General features: G+C 47.6%; 1 protein-coding gene, 1 long non-coding RNA gene and 1 other non-coding gene across 5 annotated transcripts in view; 2 read left to right on the top strand and 1 right to left on the bottom strand.

Annotated features, from left to right (window-relative positions):
- Nucleotides 1-22,121, top strand: part of KANK4 (KN motif and ankyrin repeat domains 4) — a 67,020-nt gene extending 44,899 nt beyond the window's left edge. For all 3 annotated transcript variants that reach the window (XM_057530124.1, XM_057530110.1, XM_057530115.1), the window contains exons 5-11: nt 380-491; nt 3,449-3,667; nt 5,138-5,225; nt 7,496-7,715; nt 12,934-13,076; nt 16,306-16,506; nt 21,986-22,121. In XM_057530124.1, coding sequence (XP_057386107.1) covers nt 380-491; nt 3,449-3,667; nt 5,138-5,225; nt 7,496-7,715; nt 12,934-13,076; nt 16,306-16,506; nt 21,986-22,090 — 1,088 coding nt within the window. In that variant the 3' untranslated portion in view covers nt 22,091-22,121. The remainder of the gene's footprint in view (nt 1-379; nt 492-3,448; nt 3,668-5,137; nt 5,226-7,495; nt 7,716-12,933; nt 13,077-16,305; nt 16,507-21,985) is intronic.
- Nucleotides 6,161-6,295, top strand: LOC114236589 (small nucleolar RNA SNORA48). Its single transcript, XR_003622506.2, has one exon. It is a non-coding gene; the product is annotated as a small nucleolar RNA SNORA48 (small nucleolar RNA).
- On the bottom strand, nt 9,682-22,021 carry LOC130704955 (uncharacterized). The gene is made up of 3 exons (XR_009005537.1): nt 21,919-22,021; nt 12,516-12,636; nt 9,682-11,669 (listed from the first exon to the last, which is right to left on the bottom strand). It is a non-coding gene; the product is annotated as an uncharacterized LOC130704955 (long non-coding RNA).
- Nucleotides 22,122-22,171: the final 50 nt, after the last annotated feature.

Below are 22,171 nucleotides of genomic sequence, written 5' to 3'. Positions count from 1 at the left end.
TGGGTGCTGGACCAGGGGTCGGGAGGCCTAAGTTCTACTCCTGCTCTGCCATTCACTGAGCAAATCTGAGCCTCAGATTTCCCCAGACTAAGATAGGGACAACAGTGGCACTCACACCACATGGTTCAAGAATGCTCCAATAACTCTACTCTGTAATCCACACGTAGAGGGTTTGTGAACCGGAACAATTTGGCTGGCATTGACCAGAAGGCTGGGGCACCTCAAAGACCCTCAATATATTTGATTGAAATTATCTAGTTCCCTTTCTGCCTCTTCACACACCTTCAGCCTGTGTGCCCTCAAAGCAAGAGTCCCAGTTCTGCTGCATTCTGGGGCAATCCCCAAGGTCATGCTAACCTGTGATGTTGTGTCTGCCTAGAGATCTCCCCGTCGACCAGCCTTAAATCCATAATGAAAAAGAAAGACTATGGCTTCCGTGCAGGAGGTAATGGGACCAAAAAGAACCTTCAGTTTGTTGGGGTTAACGGTGGGTAAGCATCGCTCGTGAAGCCCAGACTGCCCTCCACACTACCTCTCCTGCTGTTGTCCTGAGCACTCTCTTTTCCTAGGGGAAGCATCTGGCTTTCATTCTTCTTCAAGGGAATTAATCTCAACGGCCCTTTAAAACTCCCTCTCGGGTTTGCATGTGTTTGGCTTCTTGCCAGCTGTGGTAGTCTGTTGGATCCTGTGCTTTTAATATGTCTTGGCTTTGGTGTTCCCTGGGGCCAGGATTCTGGTGCCTTCTGCTAGTCTGGGGACACATGAGCCCTTTAAGGAAGACGTTTAATCTGAACCGTAACACTGAACCTAGGACAAATTCTTAATTTGTAGAATTTCAAATTTCATCCTTTTAATTTTTTCCTTCCTTTAACTAACTTGCGGCAAACCAGACCAACGTTTTTTAGGATGAAGAAAAATGATCAATGTCTATTGACTCAGAACATGAACCAGACCTTATATAGTGTAGAGAGTAAATCACTGGATTTAGAATATTTTCTAAATCAGTCATTCAACAAACATTTATTAAGTACCGATGATGTGCTTGGTGGTAGGGATAAAAAGGTCAAATAAATCATTGTCCCTGCCTTTAAGTCACAGTTTGGACATGGGCAGAGATAAGACAGAAGTAAAGGGAGAATGCTGACAGGCTGAGATGAACTCTAGTAGAGAAAGAAGTGGAGGATGGTGGGAAAGCCCAAAGCAGGGGCACCAGGCCCAGCCAGGGGTGGGCCCAGGAGGCTGCCCGGAACAGGTCGGAACCCCTGCTAACTTGGGTGAGACCAGAAGGAAGACACCCAATTCAGACAAGGGTGACGTCACTACTGTGGCAGGTTCTGTGAGCGTTGCTGTTCTCACTCCTGCTGACGCCAGACACTGGCCAGAGGAGAAACCATTTTTTTCTGAGCTTTCCCCAGTTTGTGTACAGAAAGCAGAATCAGACTAACCTCAAAGTCTAAAGCAGGTCCTCTCTCTCCCCTGCTTAAATACTTGCAAAAGTGCCAGCTTTGTGGGGTTTTTTTTTTTTTTTTAATATTTAGTTATTTATTTATTGGCTGCGTCGGGTCTTAGTTGCGGCACGGGCTGTTCCTTGCGTTGTGCAGGCTCCAGAGCGCCTGGGCTGTGTAGTTGCGGCAAACGGGCTCAGTCGCCCCGTGGCACGTGGATTCTTAGTTCCCCAATGAGGGATCAAAGTGGCGTCCCCTGGATTGCAAGATGGATTCTTAACCACTGGACCACCAGGGAAGTCCCCAAAAGTGCCAGCTTTGTACCAAAACCTGGAGGTCCATCTCGTGACTACAGCCTGCCTCATCCCCCATCACTGGCTCCGGGCTTTCTTCCCTTAAACATGCTCAGTCAGGCTGATCTTGGGGCCTTTGCATTGGCTGTTTCCTCCACTTAAAGTTCTCTCCTAGATATCCCTCAGTATCTGTCAGTCTGGTGCAGTGGTTCTCAACCTTGACTGCACCTTGGAAACCCTGGGGGAGCCTTAAAAATACTGATGCCTGGTTCCCCCTCCTGGAAGACTCGGGTTTAATTAGTCTCGGTGCAGTACAGGTATTGGGAACTTTAAACACCCTCAGGTGATTCTAACATGCAGCCAACGTTAAAAACTTCTGCTCTAATTAAAGTAGCCCCTCCTCCCAGCACGCTATCCCATGGCCCGTTGTTAGTTTACTCATTGCTCTTATCATTGTCTGAATATATTGCTTACGTGTTTATTTTCTGCCTTTCCCTACTTAGAGTTTAAGCTCAGTTAGGATAGGGACTTTGGTTAATAAACATTTAGAACAGTGCCTGGCACATAGTAGGTATTCAATAAATGTCTGTTGAATGAATGAATGAACTTCCAGGTGGAGCTTTTATGAAGCAATTCTAAGAGAAGAACTGTTTGGTAAACTTAATATGTCCCGTTTTCTTAATCACAAAAGCAAAATGTTGTTCCAAGCACGGTAGAGGAAGAAATATCTGGGGTTTGAACAAGACAGAATGTGAGCATACCAGGGAGCAGTCTGGGTTTGCAAATCCAGTGAGCACAGGGGCTTTACATAGGCACCACCATTCAGATGAAGGGCATGAGGGGGTTCAGGAGAAGCTGTGGCCCCTGGTCTCCCCTGGTCTCTGTGGCAGTGCCAGTAGGCCAAGAACCCAAAATCTTCATCTTAACTGGAGCATCCTCTATCGGAGGTCTCCTGTTGACCATCAGCAGAGGGATCAATACATCTTCCAGAACTTTCCTCTCTGGTCTCTGGTCTGCCACCGCAATAGAGTTGCATATAACTGAACATAAGGATCATTGCTGGGGAGGGAAGGCCAGTCAAGTGGCCCACGCCCTCACTTTTGCTGTTTTAAGCCGTGGTTGAAACAGCAACTGAGAAAGGCAGGTGCTAGGCTCGAGTATCCCAACCGTTCACGTGTCCCATGGAACCCTGCCAGGAGTGAACACAGATGGTTCCTCCCTTGTCAGCTTTAAGCTGGGATAGAACAGGGCGGCCAAAGGGAGGCTTCACAGTCACCCAGAGATGTGAAGATTTGTTAGGCAATTCAGAGAACTCAGGGTGGGGGATGTTTGCCTAGATCTGGGTCCCTCTCAGGACAGGACATTGGGGTTCCAGAATCAAATGCTTTCATGAAAGCCTTGGATACCTGGATCATCTGAATGCATCGACCAATTAGGCCAGGGGCTGTTTGTGTGTTTGTTGCAAAGAGCTTAGTTAATTACCCTTTTCCCCAAATGGCCTCCAGCGTTAAAGGAACAGAGCTCTTAAAAGCATGTTCCTCTGACAGTAGGTTTCCTGGGAGTCCCCTTGCCCAGCACTGCAAGTGTAGAGAATGGAGGACGAGGTTAGCAAGCACGGAAGTGTTATTTAAAGCCCACCGAGTTCTCATTAGTGTTGACACGAGCATCGGGCAGGAAGCACGGAACGAGTGACCTTGTCTCCCTTCCCAGCTATGAGACCACCTCGAGTGAGGAGACCAGCAGTGAGGACACCTCCCCAGAAGACTTGTCTGACAGCGAGGCCGAGAAGAAATGTGATGGCCCGGAACATAGGCGGGGCAAGGATGCCCACCTCAGCTACAAGGCGGGGCAGGGCATTCCCGAGGGCACCCGTGACACAGACCATGAACGCGGGCCTGGGGAAGAGCTTCCCCATCCCAAGGCTGAGAGGTGAGTCAGATGGGAACAGATGGGGCACTTGATCCTCTGAGAAAGAGTAAGGGCATTTATTCACCCTTTCATCTGGTCGTTTGTTAATTCATTTATCCATCCATTCACCAATATTTATTGAGTTTCCAATCTATGCCAGGTACTGTGCATTGGTTAAACTAAACAGATCTAACTTCTGCCTTCATGGGCTATACTGTCATAGACAGAGCTCTGCATATGAAGCTAACATGGCCTTAGCACTGAAAATGTGAAGGACTCTACAGGTATTCTCTTGATGTAATCCTTCTAACAATCTGTAAGGTAGAAATTATTACAAGCCCCACTTTACAGATGTGGAAACAGAGGCTTCGAGAAGTTAGTGACACAGCTAGCAGAGATGGTGTGTCAACGCATGTCTTTTGTGATTCTCCCACATGTTTTTCTGCCTCTCCCTTTGGCCATACTGACATAACCCTGTTTTTGAAAGTGATGAGAGGTCACATGGCATGATGAAGAGAGTACTGACTTTGGGGTTGGACACACTTGGATTCAAATCCTACGTCTGCCACGGTGTTATTTAGCTGCAGTTGCCTCAGTTTCCTCGTCTGTAAAATGCGGATAGTAGCAACCTGATAGATTTGATCTGAGGACTGGATGAGAAAAAGTATGTAAAAAAGTATGCAAAATGCCTCCTGTAGTGCCTGCCACATAGTAGGCTCTTGATAAATGGGAGAAATGAGAATAATAAGTACCATTCATTATCGTTACCATCATCCCCAGCCTGGTTGCTGAAGGAGTGATGAGCAGTGAATGGCAGCTGATTGTCCAGCAGTGCCGCAGGGCTGCTCCAAAATAGCAGTGCTGTAAGGACGCGATGAGAGCGGAGCTTCTCGGTGACCAATGCCATTGACTCCCAACTTAGGCCTCTCAGTGCTGAATCTGCCCTTATACTAGCACAGGAGGAGTGAGTATCATTGAGAGTGCCCCAGCTTAATTGATTTTCATTTTATTGACTCAATTAGCACTTACTGTATCCTTCATGGAAGAATAACCGGAAGAAATTTGCTGCTGTACATTGAGTCCTTTGGATTTGTCAAGTCACTCAGGCAGAAAATGTTGGCTCCAAAGTCAGAAAGATAACTCTCCCTTTCCCAGCGTGTCAGGAATGGCACTTGGGCCCGTGGCCCCCAAAATGCTTTGGTGGTCTGCTCCTGCCCCCTGAAAACAGCAGGATCCAAAGGGCAATGCGCTTAACTCACTCTTCAGAAGAGTTCAGAAGCCAAGCCTCCTCGTCAGGAGGCTGTATTCACCCAGTATTTCTGAGGAATGCCCCTGACCCCCCTGGGAAGTTGCCCAGTTTGGGTGTTTGAGTTGCTGAGAGGTAAAAGATGAGAGTGAAAGTCAAGGTAGGGGACTTTTTTTTTTTATCAACATGGAGACTGATATATATATACACACACACATACATACATATATATATTTTTTCTTTAGATATAAACCCTCAGAAGAATTCCTTAATGCATGCCGGGCATTGAGCCAACATCTGCCAGAAACTGGGACGACCACTGACCAGCTCTTGGTACTCTGATTTTTCATCATCATGTAAAGATTTCTATACTGTTTAAGTTTCACCTGGGTTGACTTGGGTCCCGTGCCTGAGGCAGCGGTGTGGGTGTGCACGGGTCCCTGTCTGCTGGCTGTTCTCTCATTTGCCCAAACTCTGCTGCCCAAGGTGATGGATTGTGCTGAGAAAGCGGAACCCACGCACATGCACAGGAACCAGGCCTGCGGCTCAGAGGCATTTACCAAGTGTAATTAGGCATCCCAACCTGAATGTGTCATAGAACTTTTGTGGCTTAGGCTCAAAATTGCCTCGCAGTTTGAGAGAACCGTGAGTAGAGTGGAAAAGAGCGGGTGGAATGGTAACTGTGGTTCTAGTCCCAGGACCGCTAGATAGTGGTGAGATATTGGGTGAGTCAGTTCAATGCTCAGGGCCATGATTTCCTCATTAATAAAAGGAAGGTGGTGGACCTCATGTCTTCACTACCCCCAAGCCCTGGCATTTCATTCTGTAGTCTTTACTGTTTTTCTTGAAGTGCACCTATGGGCAAGAGACCAAAAGCAAGAAAATACATCTGTTTGCTCCTTAACACCATCATGGCCCATGGAGATTTAAACATGTAAGGATTAGTTTCTGCTTGAATCAAGAGGCACTGGCACAGACACATTTTCCCAAGTCGTGAGAGCAACTGATAAGACCCAATGTGTAACAGCTTGTAAGCATTTTAAAGCCCATTTTGTTCTCCTTTGCGGAAGAGCCTTAAGAGTAAAAACGATTGATTAGCCCATTTTCATGAGTATTTTATCTTCGCTGATTTGGCAAATAACTTGTTCCCAGATTGTTAAAGAACCAATATGTGAGGTGGATGTTGATTAAAACTCCTGCTACTTATTCTTAAATGAATTACAGAGCTAAGTTATTGCTTAGATCTTCATTTAAAATCTACCACTATGTGTCCCTGGCCTGGGTAGAGTGGCGCCTGGTTGGTGGTGCTTGTCTCATATCAGCCAGGGACAAAGTAACTCCTTGTTTATCCCAGCTTGGCTTTTGGTTTGTGCCCATGTCTGGTTCATGCCCTGGAAACATGGAAAAAAAAAATTTAAAAAAATAAATAAATAAATAAAATCTACCACTATGTTCCTTAATATTAGGATCTTTCTCCAGATTCTCCTGAAGATTCCACGGGTAAACGAGATATTCTGATATATAAGAAGTGTTTCAGCCACAAAAGGGTCCACTGTTTCCGCCTAGAAAATCGATCAGAGGACATACAAACCTGACATCACACCCACTTTAGGATCAAAGCACAGGACACCCCCTCTCCACCTTAGAGACAAAGCAGGTTGTGCAAGGACCTCACTCTGTAGAGCATGGGAGGTTAGGGACCCAGCCCTTTTTTCACCCCCATTTTATAGACAAGACAGGAAAGATTCAAAAAGGTTATAGGACTTCCAAGGTCGCACAGCTGAGCCAGGACTTATGCCCGGCCCCTAGGGTGTAGTGACTCCTAATTCAGCGGCCTTTCCAGAATGAATGTGAAATCATCTCTAATAGTCACAGCCTCATCGTTTCTCCTCCCCTTTAGAAAAATAATCTAGTCATGTTCCATTTTAAACACTTAGGTCATGTCACATGCAGAGTTGGTGTCATTTGCATTCATGGTTATAAAGGAGCTGAATACTGCAGATAGTGCGGTCCTGCCATGGGTTGTTAAACCATTTTCTCTGAAGGTCCTAGCAAAACTTAAAAGCCAAAAATAATTCGAGCACATCTGTTTGGGTTTTACTTCAAGCATAAATTGGGCATGTTGTTTGTCTTAGCTTTCAGTGTGCATTTTTCCCATTAGTAAAATGTTGTGACTTTCCAGCTGTGCCTGTTAAAAACATGCACATGCCCTGGTGGAGTCTGGGCTAGGGTTACATAGGCTGGTGTTGTCGCATGAAAGAGGGGGTCATGGTTATCCTGTGCATATGGGGGATGTGATCGAAACGTACAGTAGACTCAAACTGTCCCCGAGTAATGTGCTGTGTCACTGGCTATTGTGTTGCTCTCCCAATCCTCCTGTCTACCTCATATGGGGGACCGATCCCACGGGTTCAAAGTGTGCTGCTGCATGGGGACCCCACTAGCTCTGAGCCCTCTAGGAGTAAATCACATGGAGATTTGGAGGGAGCTGAAGGGATAGAAGTGGAAGCATCCTAAGCTGAACTTTCCTAGTGGAAATTAACACCCCAGCTGGAGCACCCGGGTAGATAACCTCCTGGAACTGGAATCTGTTGATCTTTCAGAAGCAGAGCTTAAATACCATCAGTCAAGAGTGGTTCCGGGTCTCCAGCCGGAAGTCATCCAGCCCTGCTGTGGTGGCCACCTACCTCCGCGGGGTCCAGCCTCACTCCCCACACTTGCTAAAGCTGCTTGTCAACCTGGCTGATGGCAATGGCAACACAGCTCTTCACTACAGCGTATCCCACTCCAGCTTCTCCATCGTGAGGCTGCTGCTGGAAACAGGTCAGAAATGGCTGCATCTCTGCAGCCTAGGTCCCTCTGTGACGGGCAGTTCTTGTTCCCACTTCTTTCCAGCGAGGAGATTCTTCACTGTTCTGAGTTCCTCCTGTGTTCTAGGAGCTGGGCTAGACCATTTTTTCCTTTATTATGTCATTTATTCTTCACAACACTCTTGTGATGTAGGTATTATTGTTCTCATGTTACAGTTGAGGAAACTGAGGCTGAAAGAGTTATAAAACTTGCTCAGGTCACAATGCTGGTAAGTGGTAGAGTCACACTTCGTATTCAGCTTGTCCAGCTCCAGAGCTATACCACACTGCCTCTAGGAAAGGTCACATTTTCCATCTTCATAAGTACTTTGTAACAAAAGTCATGGCTCCATTTGATCAGTTTGACTCAATTTGATTCATTCACCGTTCATCAGATATTTGTGAACTGTGTATGAGGTCCATACTGATTACCACCAGAGATGCAAAGGGGAGCTAGGTGTGAGCCCTGTTCTTCCCAGGAGCTTACAGCCTGACAGTCAGGATGGAGCAGGATGATGGCTCACCAGAGAGAGGTGCAGAATGTGATTTCAGGGCTCCAAAGAAGTGAGATAATACCCTGTTTAGAGAGCAGGAAATGTGCACTGCAGCAGGCAGGTTCTGGCAGACAGAGAAAAGTCCCAGGCCATTGAAGAAGAAAATGTCAGGAAGAAAGAAGATTGTCCCCTGGGTCAAATACTGTACTGTAGTGTCCCTGAAGGATGATGCCTGGGGTTGGTTGGCAGATTTGGGAAGGGGTCACTGGTGACTTTGGAAACAGTTGTTTCAGGGGCCTGTTGGGAGGAAACCAGATTGCAGAAGTGAAAGGAGTGACGTTCATGGGCTAGGGAAGGCAGTGATGTAGCACAATAGCTGGGGGAAGCAGGAGAGGATGGAGAGAGTTATTTTTGAGTGAATGGGGATGGAGGAGACCTGAATATGTTTGTTGGCCGAGAAGAAGAATCTGAGAGAGAGAGAGACACAGAGAGAGAAAGGGGCAGACAGAGAGAGACAAAGAGAGAGAGAGAGAGATTAAAGATACAAAGGAGAGAAGATGCTTGATGGAGCAAGGTTTTCAAGGAGCTGGAAAAACCTGGAATCCACAGCAGAGGCAGACGAGGTCAGCATAGGCAAGCTGCTGGGATATTTATTCCTCTGAGATGGAAGCAAAAGGAAGGGAGGGTGGGTGAAGGTCCAGAGGGATTTGAGGAGGAGAGAAGGGAAGTGAGCATTAGGTTCTTAATTGTTGGAAGTCTGGAGGAAGGGAAGACTCTTCCCTCTGGTGGAGAATCATTGCAAATGGCCTTGATCATCTTAGGAGCTGGAAAGAGTGGTTAATAGTCAAACAAAGAACTCTACGTCTGCTGAGACGACACCACAGGGCTTATAGTGGAGTTTCTGCAGAGCGTGTGACAACATCAAGCAGCCTAGGAGTGACTGTGTGGATAGGCGGGGGATGGGACCGACTGAAGGTGTGTGGGTCCCAGTCAAATGTCATCTGTGAGCTTAGGAAGGCTGTATGAGGGATATCTAGGAGGGTACCTACAAGAGGTGTAAAACCACAAATGATCTACACAGATTAGGCCCTCTGCTAAGCACCTGGCACCTGAGATGTCATTTAATCGTCAGAACGATCCTGTTATTAGGACGATTATTCCTGTTTTATAGGTGATGAAAGTGACACTCCAAAAAGTCAACATACTTGCTCTAGATCATGCAATGACTAAGTGTGTTGCTGGGATTTGAAGTCGATACCGTGGCAACCAGGAGTTAGAGCACATGCTAGAACTGTACACCCTTACTTAGGAAGCTGGAGGGGGAGTTTAAACAGGCATCAGGAAGTCTGAATTTTGGATCCAACAGCTCCCCCCCAACTTGTATCTTGTCCTCCGCCCCCCGCTTAAATCCCTCCCACGGCTTCCCCTTGCTCTTGGCCTTCAGGAATCCCAGATGGCCTGGTCCTGCCTGCCTTTGCTCTCTCTGCCACCACCATGCACCCTCCTTCCCTCCACTCCAGCCACGTGTGGGCCTCGAACTCACCACGCTCATTCCCTCCTTAGGACTTTTGCATTTTCTTTCCATCTGGACCCTTTTCCCTGAAACTATTCTCATGACTGGCTTCTTCTCATCATTCAAGTCACAGCTCAAATGTCACCGCAGAAGGCTTCTTGGTGATACATCCAAAGCGGCTGCCCCATCTCTCTCTAGCAGTACACCCAGTTTCTTTCTTCACGTGATCTTTGCTTGTCACTTCTATCTGAGTCTAACAGAACTCAGTTAACCTGAGGGAGGCTCTTGTCTGTCTCCTTCCATTCAGTATCCCCAGCACCTAGACCAGTTCCTGGCTCATGGTGGGTGTCGAGTGAAAATATTTGTTAGATGAACGAGTGGACGGATGATTCCTGGGAGCTAGGTTAAATTCCAGTAAACTTTCATTCTCCAAAAGTCCATTAAGCAGCCTTGAGGCTCTTTACCTGCATGGAAAGGTGATGTACATAATGACAGCCTAAAGTTCTTTCTGCATCATCAGAGGAAGACGAAGTTACAATTCTAACATTCTTCAGGGATTCATGGATACCCTAAAAATGGTAGCTCAGTTGAGAAAGGCACATAATTAAAGGAGCATGCCTCTGGGTTGCATTTACTGTATTCAGTGTTAGGGCCTTTCATTATAGAACGTGAATAACAACACCACCTACTGTTTATTGAGTGCCTTCCCCAACCCAGACACAGTGCAATACTACCATATGCAGTCCTTGCGGGGATTGTGAAGCAGATATTTAATGCAGTTTCCAAGTGAGACAACTGAGGCTCAGAGAGGTCAAGTTATGTGGTCAAGGTCACAGAGCCAGTAGGTAGCTAAGCCAGAATTCTAACCATGATCTGTCACCCTCCCAACCTGGGCTTTTTTCTACTACCCAAAGCTAGGTTCCAGGGACACTGTGAGACCTTAGGCACACCTATTATGTGCACAAAAACTCTAAAGATCCATAATGTAGCACCTTCATCTCTAAGGAGCTCACAGGCTTGCAGCCTGTTAGAAGTCCTCTGGTTGGGCCAGGCCAGGCTGGAGAACAGACAACCTTTGATTTGGTTGTTATAAATTTCTGCTGATGTTGTCCAAGATCCAGTCAATACTCATCAACCCTAAAGTGGTTTGGAAGATTTTCCCTTTAACATGCTGAAATAGCACAACAGCTGCAAGCATAAAGAATGAAGGGGGCTGGGAAGACGGTCTGAAAGTGCCATTCCTTTCCCTCACTGTAGTAGGGGTGTTGAGGAGGGCAGATGTGTCCCACTCCAAACTGGGCTCCCTTCCCAGTCATTTGTGAAGCATCTGGAAAGCACATTACAAACTGTAAAGGGCTGCACAGAAGTGACTCATCATTATTGAGAATAAAGCCATGCGTGCACCTCCAACCCTTTAGTCTGTTGTGATCCGTCCTCTATTTCGCCAGGACGCCTCTGCAGAAGAGGAAGCTGGCCGAGTTGGAGGATGTTCAGTCGAGAGCCTTCTCCTTGCCTCTGGGGAGGTTGGTTTGCTCCCTGGAGCTGCTCAGAAACATCTGCTGTGAAAGCCAGGGGTCCTCAGCCCCTTTTCAGAGCCCCGGGGTAGGAGTTAGTTCTCACTCTACTGAGTTATAGGTCACGTTTCTGAAGAGAGTATAGAGAATCGTAACCTGAGGCTCATTTACGCATCTTAAAAGCAAACATAAAATAGTCACGGGGTAAAAATTTTAAAGTCATTAACATGGCAACGCAGATATTCCCGTCTTTATCAGAACAGAGTTGTGAGGCGATGCATAGAGTTATTATTCGGCTTTCATAGCCCAGCTTGTCATGACAGTGGCCAGAGAGGCTTCAGGGAGGAAACTGCAGATACATGAGCCCAACTGTATCCATTGGCATCCTGGTCCACTATGACACATTTCTGAAAAATTGTTTGGGGTGGAGTGGAGGGAATGTCAAACAAATGTTGTTTTTTTTTTTTTCCCTTGCACAGAACTTATAAGTAACCCTGACATTTTGTCGTAAACCAGATTTGTTACAATGAAGCTCTAAGTCTTCAAGAGCAAGTAGCAAGGATGTAAAGACAAGCATACCATTCTGGACAATAATAGTAATAACAGCTACCACTTATTGAGTGTTTATTATGTGCTAGGAGCTGTTCTAAGTGCTTTTAATACATTAACTCATTAACTTTCACAGTAACCTTATAGGTCCTGTTATTATCCCCATTTTACAGAAGAAATGCTAAGAAAATCTCAGACTTGCCTTACTGAGATAGCTTTATTATTGTCCCAAAGAGACACGTAGATTTTTTGCATGATCAACAGTACAGGGAAGATTTGGTTTTCCACACTGTACCGCCCTTATGAAATGGGAGCCTTCAGACAACAGATAACAGGCTGAAGATCTCCTACGTCTCCTTTGGTGGGAACAGATATGAATGCATATCCCCAGGGTTACAAAGCAGAAATTTCTTTTGAGTTCTCATTTAATACTTCATCTTAAAAATATGCCAGTTTTTCATTCTATTGTGAAATGTATATTCTTAATTGCTTTAATATAAAAATTTGTGGAGTGTTTTATTTTCCGCTCTGCTTTTCAAATGAAAATGGTTATTCCCGGAAGATTTCCCATGTTTATCCTGGGGTGTTTTTCATGTCCCCTGGTCCATTGCACAAGATATCACTAGCCTTTGGAAAAGACCTACAACCATAGCCAGCTGCTTAAGAGTTACACATAGACATAGAACCAGACCTGAAATACACACCTGTGGGTGACGTGAGGCCATGTGAGTGATGGGCTCTAGCGCCGGATAGACCTGAGTCCTGGTCTCACTTCTCCTTCACTTGGGCAGTTGATATAGCTTCACTGACTTTCAGAGTCCTCATCTGTAAAATAGGAATAATGTTTGTCCTCCACTTTAGGAAATAAAGTCAAGGTCATTGGCCCCCTTGGCCACCTCTGACTCTCATGTGGACCTTTCTTGCTGGGTATCCTCAGAAAACTTGTAAAGAAAACTGGCCACTGTTAAAGGCTGCTAAAAATGTAGAACATAGATTCCACCACTGGGAAAGGATTGCTCTATTCTGTGGCCCTTTAACCAGCAGGCAGCATCCTGTTGAACAGGCTAAAGCCTGGCTTCCAGCCTCTCGGGAGCTGTTCCAGCTTCGGTGTTTCTCTTGCAGGCGTCTGCAACGTGGACCATCAGAACAAAGCTGGCTACACCGCCGTGATGATCACTCCCCTGGCTTCTGCAGAGACCGATGAAGACATGGCTGTGGTCTGGAAGCTCTTACGAGAAGGAAATGTGAACATCCAAGCTGCTCAGGTAGGAGGTGTGAACACGATCTCCTCTTTAATGAACACGGGCACCTCCCAGTTTTATCCTGCCACTGGGGTGAGAAACTCCATGCAGATCCATGTAGAGTTTTTTACCCGAGAAGTCTGGGCCCTCCAAATGGCATCTGTCCAAAGACTGGACATTCAGTTTCCTCAGAGCCTCCTGAGACCCAGACAGGCTGGGACAGAGGTCATGAGTTTGTAATCTATGTCCCCGTCTGAAACTGGGTAAATTCCATCTGGGTCTGACTCCTCAAACCGAATGCTCCCACAGTTAGCACCTTGAGAAGGCGTTCGCTAGTTGTGTAGAAATCCCCTGCAGGAGATCCACCTTGATCATAAATTACAAAGCAGTTCAGAGGGTTGGGATGTCTCCGTTCAGCTTCTGGGCCCTTCTACTAGAGAACACAGAGTAGGGGTGTGGCTCTTAGCCAGTAGACAAAGCTCCATATGGAACAGTGGGTATTCCTCGAAAGGCCACTTATCCATCTTTGACCAATAGAAGAACAAGTAGAGTGCATTCCACTCTCCATTTCCCCCTAGAGTGATCATCAGCGTAGCCTAACTCTCAAGAACTGTAAAGGGTCTGAGATTTTACTCTACCTTAAAGCTAACAAGTGTCATGGGTGCTGGCAGATGACCCAGGACTCTTGTGCAAGAGACAAAGGACAGTGTGTTACTCACAGCAGTAACAGTAGTCAGAGCATTGGTATTTATACCAGTTCCCCAAGTCCCAATTCCCACTTCCCACAGGGCGGTGCGAGGAGGGCCAGATCCCTGCACACAGAGTGGATTGTGTTACTGGAGAGGAACCCTGAGCTTAGGGAACCTGAATCTTTCATACTGGATAGTAAGCGCGTCTGCCCTCTGTTCTGGAGGGGACACTGTCTCTAAGTTCCAACGCTGTTCATTGTACATTCATCCTTAAAAAGGTAGTCTAGAACAAAAGGTCAGATATTGCCTGACTCACGAAATATGCAGAAAGCCAAGAGACCCATAGAAAATTGTCTCCCAACAACCTATTTAAATCTGCTCACCATCCCGACCCCAAAGTGATTGCAGACAGTAGCCTAACCTGATGGCAAAGTCTCTTTGCACACGTCACATACTAGCAATTCTATTGGTGGCAAGAAACAGACATTTGTAGCTTACTCTCTAGTTTTCAAAGTATCTTCACCCACCTACTCCGTAGGACTCAGTAAAGCTGTTTTCATTTTAAATAATATGTTTTCCATAAACATATCAAATCTTTTTTTTCTAAATTGGTCCTCTTGAAGGGGGAATGCTCACTAATGATCAAAACCAGTGCCCTTCTTATAGAGGAGAAACCAATGCTCTAGGAGAGTAAGGGACCCATCCCAGGTCACCAAGAGAGGGATGGGAATTCATAGTGCAGCTGCACCCTTCAGCACCCTCTGGGGGCTTTACGTATGAGGGGAGCTGCAGGTACCAGGTTAAATAGGAGTGAGCTGGGAGGCCCGGAGTCTCCTGGGCTAAACTACTTATTTCTCTCTGTATCTCCAGGGTCAGCGCTGCACCGGGCCATAGCAGTGCTCTGTAAATGGTTGTTGAATTAAATTGTATGGAACCAGACCAGGAGGGAAGGGGCCCCAAGTCAGGCAGGGGGCAGACAGGAAGACATCTGCATATGTCATCTGGCTTTAATACCGCTCGAAGAGAGGGGTCTGGAGGGAAACCTACGGTCTGGTTAGTACAGTAAACAAGCATTACCTCAGGGCTGAGCATAAGCAAACCAAAGAGCAAACAAGCGTCTCTGGAAAGATCTGTCTGGGTTCCAGAGAAATGGGGAACCAGGACACCTAACGATACATTCGCACGTCCCAGGCGATGGTCAGACATCATCTCTAACGCTCATAAATCCAATAATAGCTAAAGTGTACACAGCATCTGTGCTGCGCTCAGGCCTCACACCAGCCCCAGAAGGCAGGTAATATCGTTAAGCATTCCTGCTTTACCAGATCAGGAGGAGTCACCAAGAGGTTAACTTGTCCAGATTCACATAAGTACAGAATGCGGCAAAGCCAGGATTTTTCTGATTGCAACCCCCTTTCTTTTCTCTAAGCCCCAGCCTTGCGGGCAGGGAAGCATAATCCATCAGTGACTGCAGATTGGAGCTTTAATCAGTGAACACATCAGCCAACATATTTTACGTGTAAGACACTGTGGTCAGAGCCACAGGGGATCTGAGAGGAAAGAAACCAGTCCTTACCTATTCTCACATCCTTACAAAGCCCGACAGTCAGAGAGACACGCCTGACCTGCCTGGAACCCAGGAGAGAAAGAACCACGAGGGCAAAGTATATAATCAAGTCGTGTAAGAGGACTATGTATATACAGGAAAATTCAGGAAAAATGATGATCACTTTGTAATCAGAAAAGTTACTGCCACACATTTTTATATTTATGCCCTTTATCTCATTTGATTTTCACAAAAGCCCTGTGAGGTATAGAGGATGGATCATAATTATTTCAATTTTTAAGAAAGAAAGACCAAGGTTCAGGGACACGAAGTGACGTGGCCAGGGTCACGCACTAGGAAACAGCAGAACCAGAGCTTGGTCTTACTTTCTGACTCTAATCCATTGCCATGTGCATTGATGATTACAGGGATGTGAAAGATTGTTGTCAATGGCTATGGATTAGAAATGACCACAGGACCATGTAAACAGAGAACTTCTTGAGAAAGGAGGGTTCTGGGTATCATTCAACTGAAAATACCCAGAGGTGTTCAGAGCAGCCCAAGACTTCCTGTAGGAAGTTAGGCTGGGGCGGGGAGTCAGAAACCATGGTCCTGAAGTATTCAACCCTTCGTTTATTCCATCATTCAGCACTTATCAGCATGTACTTGGTGCTAGGCACTGGAGAGACAGAGATGAAAAAGACTTAGTTCCTGCCATCAAAGATGTCACAGTCTATGAGAAAGAGAGGTTGACAGGTTGAAAGGCCAAGTGGTAAATGCTGTGTTATGAACCCTGCGCCTGGGGTGTTAGTAGAGGGCTTTAGAGAGGATGCAGCATTTGACTAGCATCTTGGAAGAGGAGTAGAAGTTTACCAGGCCGAGGAGGATGTGTCCGTTACCACAGAGATTCAGGTCAACTGTCATTTTCCAGAGAAGTCTCTCCTGATTACACCCAGGCTGCGGAGGGGGTCCTCCCCATCAGCCCCAGCCTCACCACACCCCTGCTCTCTGTGTGCAGGGAGGCCAGACTGCGCTGATGTTGGGAGTCAGCCACGACAGGGAGGACATGGTCCAAGCGCTACTGAGCTGCCAGGCAGATGTCAACCTGCAGGACCATGATGGATCGTCAGCCCTCATGCTGGCCTGTCGCCATGGCAACGTCGACATGGTCCGGCTGCTCCTGGCACACCCGGCCTGTGACAGCAGCCTGACTGACAAGGTGAGACTTATATAGGCGATTAACAAGTGGGTGTTTCACTTCCCTTCCTGAAAAGTACCTTGCCAGCCAGCAAAATTCAAGGAACCATATGGCAGTAGGAACAGAATTGACCTCCTAAGGCTGTTGTTGGATTTAGATGAGATGACCCATGTAAATGCTGCAAGACTTGGCGCTGAGAAACCCCAAACCCTAGCCTTTCACACCATTCTGAGGGATTGTGCTCAGGCCTGGTCTTGGCCCTGAACCACATCTGGTCATGGCAACAACAGCACGTGGGCTTTTGAGGCAGCAGCTTGAGTAGGGAAGCTATGCTGTCCATGGGGCTCCCAAAGGCTGGATGAAGGAACCAAGTACAAATTGTGTCCACCTTTGGACAGTGACCTACCTTACAGAGTGGCCCATTTCATCAAGCCACCCTGCTTGAAGTTGCATTGCCAGATACATGCTTCTTGTAAGGTGATGGCGTTGATGGCGATGATGGTGATGATGGTGGTGGTCGTGGTGGTGACAGCGATGGGATAACAATAGTCATAAAAGCTAACCTGTATCATGTGCTGGCTTGGTGCCAGGTACTGTACCAAGCAGTTACCACGGACTCTCTAGTTTAAATCCCACAACAATCCTATTAGGTTGACTCTGTTGATGCCACCCATTTGCTCCTGGGGGAACCGAGGCCCTGCGTGATTAAGTAACATACCCAAGATCACACAGCTAGTGGAACCAGCTCCATCAAAGTCCTAAGAGCACTCACAGGAACTAACTCTTTCCATGCATTACCTCACGAATCCTCTCAGTAATCCAGTGAGGTAGATACTGCCATCCCCATTTTGTATTGATAAGGAAGCAGAGGCCTAGAGCGTTTATATAGCTGTCATAAGGTCACAAGCTGCTGATTCTTGAAGCAAGAATTCGAGCCCAGGTCTGACTTAATGCTGACACTATAATTTAACACTTTAAACAGACTTCTCTGTACTTTCTTAACTTCCACACTTCAAAAGGAACAAAGGCCTGAGGGGGGAAAGAGAGCCCCCTCCCCGCCCAGGGACATCCCCTCTTACCAGGCCACATCTGAAAATGCCCTGCCACTGTTCCATCACTGATTCAAGCTGCTGGGTCCCTTGCACCACACCCAGGCAGCAGGCACCCAGGCCCAGTATCTTCAGGTCCCACGAACTCCAGCTCTGCCCAAAGCCATTTCTGTGATCATTAGAGAGCACAGACCCTCTTGAAATGCCTGTGGGAACAGTGGTGGGCTCTGGAAATAAGAGCCTCCTTTTCCAAATGTGATACAGTCAGATAAAGGCTCTATGTTAATGAGCTCCCTGCAGGGTCACCCTGGGGCAGAAGGAGCTGGCCCCTTCATCTGGAACAGGCCCAGGGCCCTCTTAGGAGTGACCAGTGCAGTTGGCCAGGGGAGGCCTGAGAGGGCAGGCCTGTGGGACGGGGGGCAGGAGCTTTGCAAGTCCCTGGTTAGCGGGGGTCATCAGGCAGTGAGACTGAGAGAGTCTCCTGCCCCAGATTAGAGAGCTCAGTAGCTGCTTTCAGTAGGTGGAGGTAGGGCTCTGTTGAACTTCGGACAAATCGAGTGATTGTTAGAAGCATGGACTTTAGCATTAAACACTCATGAGTTTGAAACAGGGCTCCGTGGCTGTGTGCCTTTGGGCAGGTCACTTAACCACTCTGAGCCTCTGCATGCTCGTCTGTAAATGAGGATAGTAATAGACCAGACCTAAATACGGTAACGTTTGTAAAGCCCCTATTTGACATCTAGGAGATTCTCAGTTGATGGCAACTGTTATTGTTGGGAATAGGTGACCCATGATAGCAAATACGAAGCAGCCACCGCACGAATGAGTAGGGACCTGGGCGTTTGCAGGAAGCGTCTGGAGGGAGTAGGGAGGATGAAGGTCTGGAGGTAGAGGAGGCTGGAGCCCCAAGGGAGAAGTACTCCCATTTGGAAGTGATTTGGCCTCTAGGGGAGGTTCAGCAGTGTCTGGAGACATTTTTATCTGTCATAAGTGTGTGTGGGGGCAGTCCTGGCATCTAGTGGGTAGAGGCCGGGGAAGCTGCTAAACATCCTATAAAGTGCAGGAACAGTGAAGAATTACAGGTTATCTGGCCCAACATGGCAGTAGTGCCTCAGCTGAGAAACCCTGGTGGAGGTGAGTGCTGAAATCCAGGTGGGATGAAATGCCGTCCCAGTCAAGTGCTGGATCAGGAAGAGCCAGACTGGGGTTGAGGACAGGCAGGTTGCACTTCGGGGCAGCCTGAGAAGAAGGAACTAGGCAGCTAAAGCAGAGATGGCAGCAGAAGCCTGTCTTAGGGGAAGGTGGAGAGGGTTAGGGGATGCCCAGTGAGCACAGGGGTGCCCAAGCGATACAGGTGGCAGGCCCGCAGAAGTTTCTAGACCCTGCTCACGGCCCAATCACCTGCTGCCTGCTGGGGACAGGGTTGACTCAGGAGTCACACCCAAATTTCCCAAAGGTGACTTGGGTGAAAAGTTTCAGTGGGAGATGGGGACCGCTGACTGGGTCTTGGCAAGCACCAAGCCCTGTGCCACCAGCTTTGCATTGAAGGGTGGAGTCCAGCCCGTATCATGATCACCATCTCGTTTCAACGTTCACTTTCCTATGGAGACTTAGGTGCTCCCTCGGAAAACCGCAAGAGAAATCATGTCCTGAAATTGGTTTCTCTCATCCTACCAACATGTAAAGGTTGCTATAAATGCAGAACCTCCAGAACAGCCAGCAAGGCACCTTCCCCACATTTAGAAGGTAATTCGGGAAATCGGTCACCCAGCCTATTGGGACCCCCAGAGTGACGAGGACAAGGAGGTGGTGGTGAGACCTGAGCCCTGGCCCCCAAGGCTTACCCTTTGAAGGACTTGTTTGGGCAGTGACTCCAAAGCATGCATCAAAGTGAAAGCTTCTTGAAAGCATAGACTATGCCTTGCTCACCTTTGCCTGATATGTAGTGGCTTCTTGGTGAGTTTTTGTCACATTGAGAGATAACCCCCTACCACACACACACACACACACACACACAAGGTTTGCTGGCTGCCTGACCCCTTCGGGCTCTCTGGGCCTGCAGTGCTGCCGAGCAGGGACTTGCCGTGCGTGGCTTCCACCAGAGCTGCGTGCCGTGGGCTTGTTCCCAGGGCTCGGGCAGAGGCGTCTCAGGGACACACCCTCCCTAGGTGGTCTCTCTGGCCACACGTTCTGAAATGAATGGGGCCCCCGCTTTCCACGTCTGTAGTTGAAGAGCCAACAGATGCAGGCTGTCATCTCCCGGTGGGCCCTGTTCAAAGGTGCACGTGTCCCCTGGGACTGGTCCTGTGGCTCTTTCCCATAATAACGTTAATCACACTGTCTCCTTGTTTACGTGGAGCGTCAGGGTTGACAAAGTGCAGCAGGGGACAGGCCTAAATAAACCCAGGCCCCTCCGGTGGGGCTTTCACAAGAATCTGCTGTGGAAAATCTTTGTTTTCTTCCAGACTTGGCCAATCTAAGAACATACTCATTAGGATTTAGGTGGCTCAGGTTCTTCATCAACTTGAAATGAATCCTCTGTTATCCTCCAGCATTCCCTCTTTCAACAGTGCTTATTGAGGGCTGACCAGACCGCAGGCACGGGGCTAGGGGCTGGGCCAGCAGAGCAGGCCAGATCCAGTGTCTGACCTTGTGGAGACTGAGATTTATCAAATAACCCCACAAATACCAACTTACAAAGACGGGTAAAAGGGGGCGGGGTACGAGGAATCACGAGGCCTTTTCAGGGAAAGAACTTCATCTGTTTTGTGAAGCCTGTCTGCTGAAATGCCACTTCCTTCCTCTCCCCACCCCCTGCCCTCCCCCCATATACACGGGGTGGTCATCCTGTCCCTTGAGCTCACTCTGTTCCTTTGCTGGCTTGTTTGGCCTTTGGCCGTACATTATAGTTATTTACATGTGTGTGGAGCCCCGATGGCAGCTGGACTCCATCCTGGAGCACAGAGAGGAGACCGAAGCGTTTTTAGCTGAGCGTGAACACTTCCCACCTGCTTCTTTGGAGTTTCCACATTTTAGAAAGTAATTTCCCCCATCTGCAGTAGAGTAGAGAACACTCTAGTGGGGTCTTGGGTGGCCCCCATGTGTCAAACCCATTCATATTTATACAGCAAAATGTAAAAGTATTGATACTTAAATGGGCTAAGTAAGGACCAGAGATAACCTCAGGTTTTGCCTCAAAATGAGTTGCCAAAAAAGTGGTTTTCAGAGCTGTTTAGATTTCAGAATTCTGGGTTCGGGATTGAGCCCTCGGAGCTCAGCGTCCACTGCATCGTGGCGGCCCTTCCCCTCATCTCTGGGTAGAGAATGGTTGGTGATGCCTGCTGAGAGCCGCTCTGCTTGCAGCTTCTTTAGACGGCGGAATGGGCAGCTTCTTGCACAGCAGCCATGGTGAGAAAAGCAGCATGGTATCACGCATCAGGAAGTAAAAATGAGTGTGTCCTTCTGGGCTGCAAGCCCACTTCAAAGAGTTGGTCCCTAGGAAATAGTTAGGAATGGGAGGATGCTTTCTGCACTAAGTTTATGGTGGTGAAGAGCTGGAAACAACCTAAATCTCCAATAAAAGGAAAATAGTTCAGTAAATAATGGAATATTATACAGCCAGTAAGAAAAGCCTATACGTCCTGATGACTATGTAAGAGCAGGGAAAGTCTTATAGCATATCATGGTGAGTTAAAATTAAAAGTACATTCAGGGGCTTCCCTGGTGGCGCAGTGGTTAAGAATCTGCCTGCCAATGCAGGGGACACGGGTTCGAGCCCTGGTCTGGGAAGATCCCACATGCCGCGGAGCAACTAGGCCCGCGAGCCACAGCTACTGAGCCTGCGCGTCTGGAGCCTGTGCTCCCAACAAGAGAGGCCGCGATAGTGAGAGAGGCCCGCGCACCGCGATGAAGAGTGGCCCATGAAGAGTGGCCCCCGCTTGACGCAACTAGAGAAAGCCCTCGCACAGAAACGAAGACCCAACACAGCCAAAATAAATAAATAAATAAATTAAAAAAAAAAAAAAAAGTACATTCAGAATTGATATACATTATCATTCCTCTATTTAAAAACCAACAACACATTTGCACAGGAGAAAAGACTGGAGGGAAACTTACCGAAATCCTAACTCTCATTTAGGTCTGTGTAATGGAATAATGGAAGAGTTGTTTTCATTCCTCTGTTTTCCAATTTTTTAAAAAAAGTATTAAAAACCAAACAACACTTCATTATTTTCATTGGCACAGATTTCCCAGGAGTGAATGATGTTTCCGTGGAAGGGGGCCCATTTCTCTGATCCTCATGCCATTCGAGTTTCCTCCTCTCATCTGTGAATGCTTGGAATAGACTTCTATGTCCCATGCGTACCCCTTGCTCCCAACTCACCATTCCTTTCTGCGGTGGGAGGCAAATGGGATAAAAATTTGTTTTTCCTTTTCTTTCTCCCGTGTAGGCTGGCCGAACAGCTTTGTCCATCGTTCTGAAATCGCCCACCCATGTGGAAATTGCAGGGCTGCTACGGGCCCACGCAAAGCAGGGCAGGTCCCTGGGGCCGTAGGGGCTGCGGAAGAGCTGGCAGCAGGGAACAGAAGGGGCCTTCTCTGGACTCCTCCCTCGCCCTTGGAGAGGGCACGGGTCA

The sequence above is a fragment of the Balaenoptera acutorostrata genome, chromosome 1 (assembly GCF_949987535.1).
Source record: "Balaenoptera acutorostrata chromosome 1, mBalAcu1.1, whole genome shotgun sequence".
Classification (NCBI taxonomy): domain Eukaryota; kingdom Metazoa; phylum Chordata; class Mammalia; order Artiodactyla; family Balaenopteridae; genus Balaenoptera; species Balaenoptera acutorostrata.
This window is presented reverse-complemented; position numbering and strand designations above follow the sequence as displayed.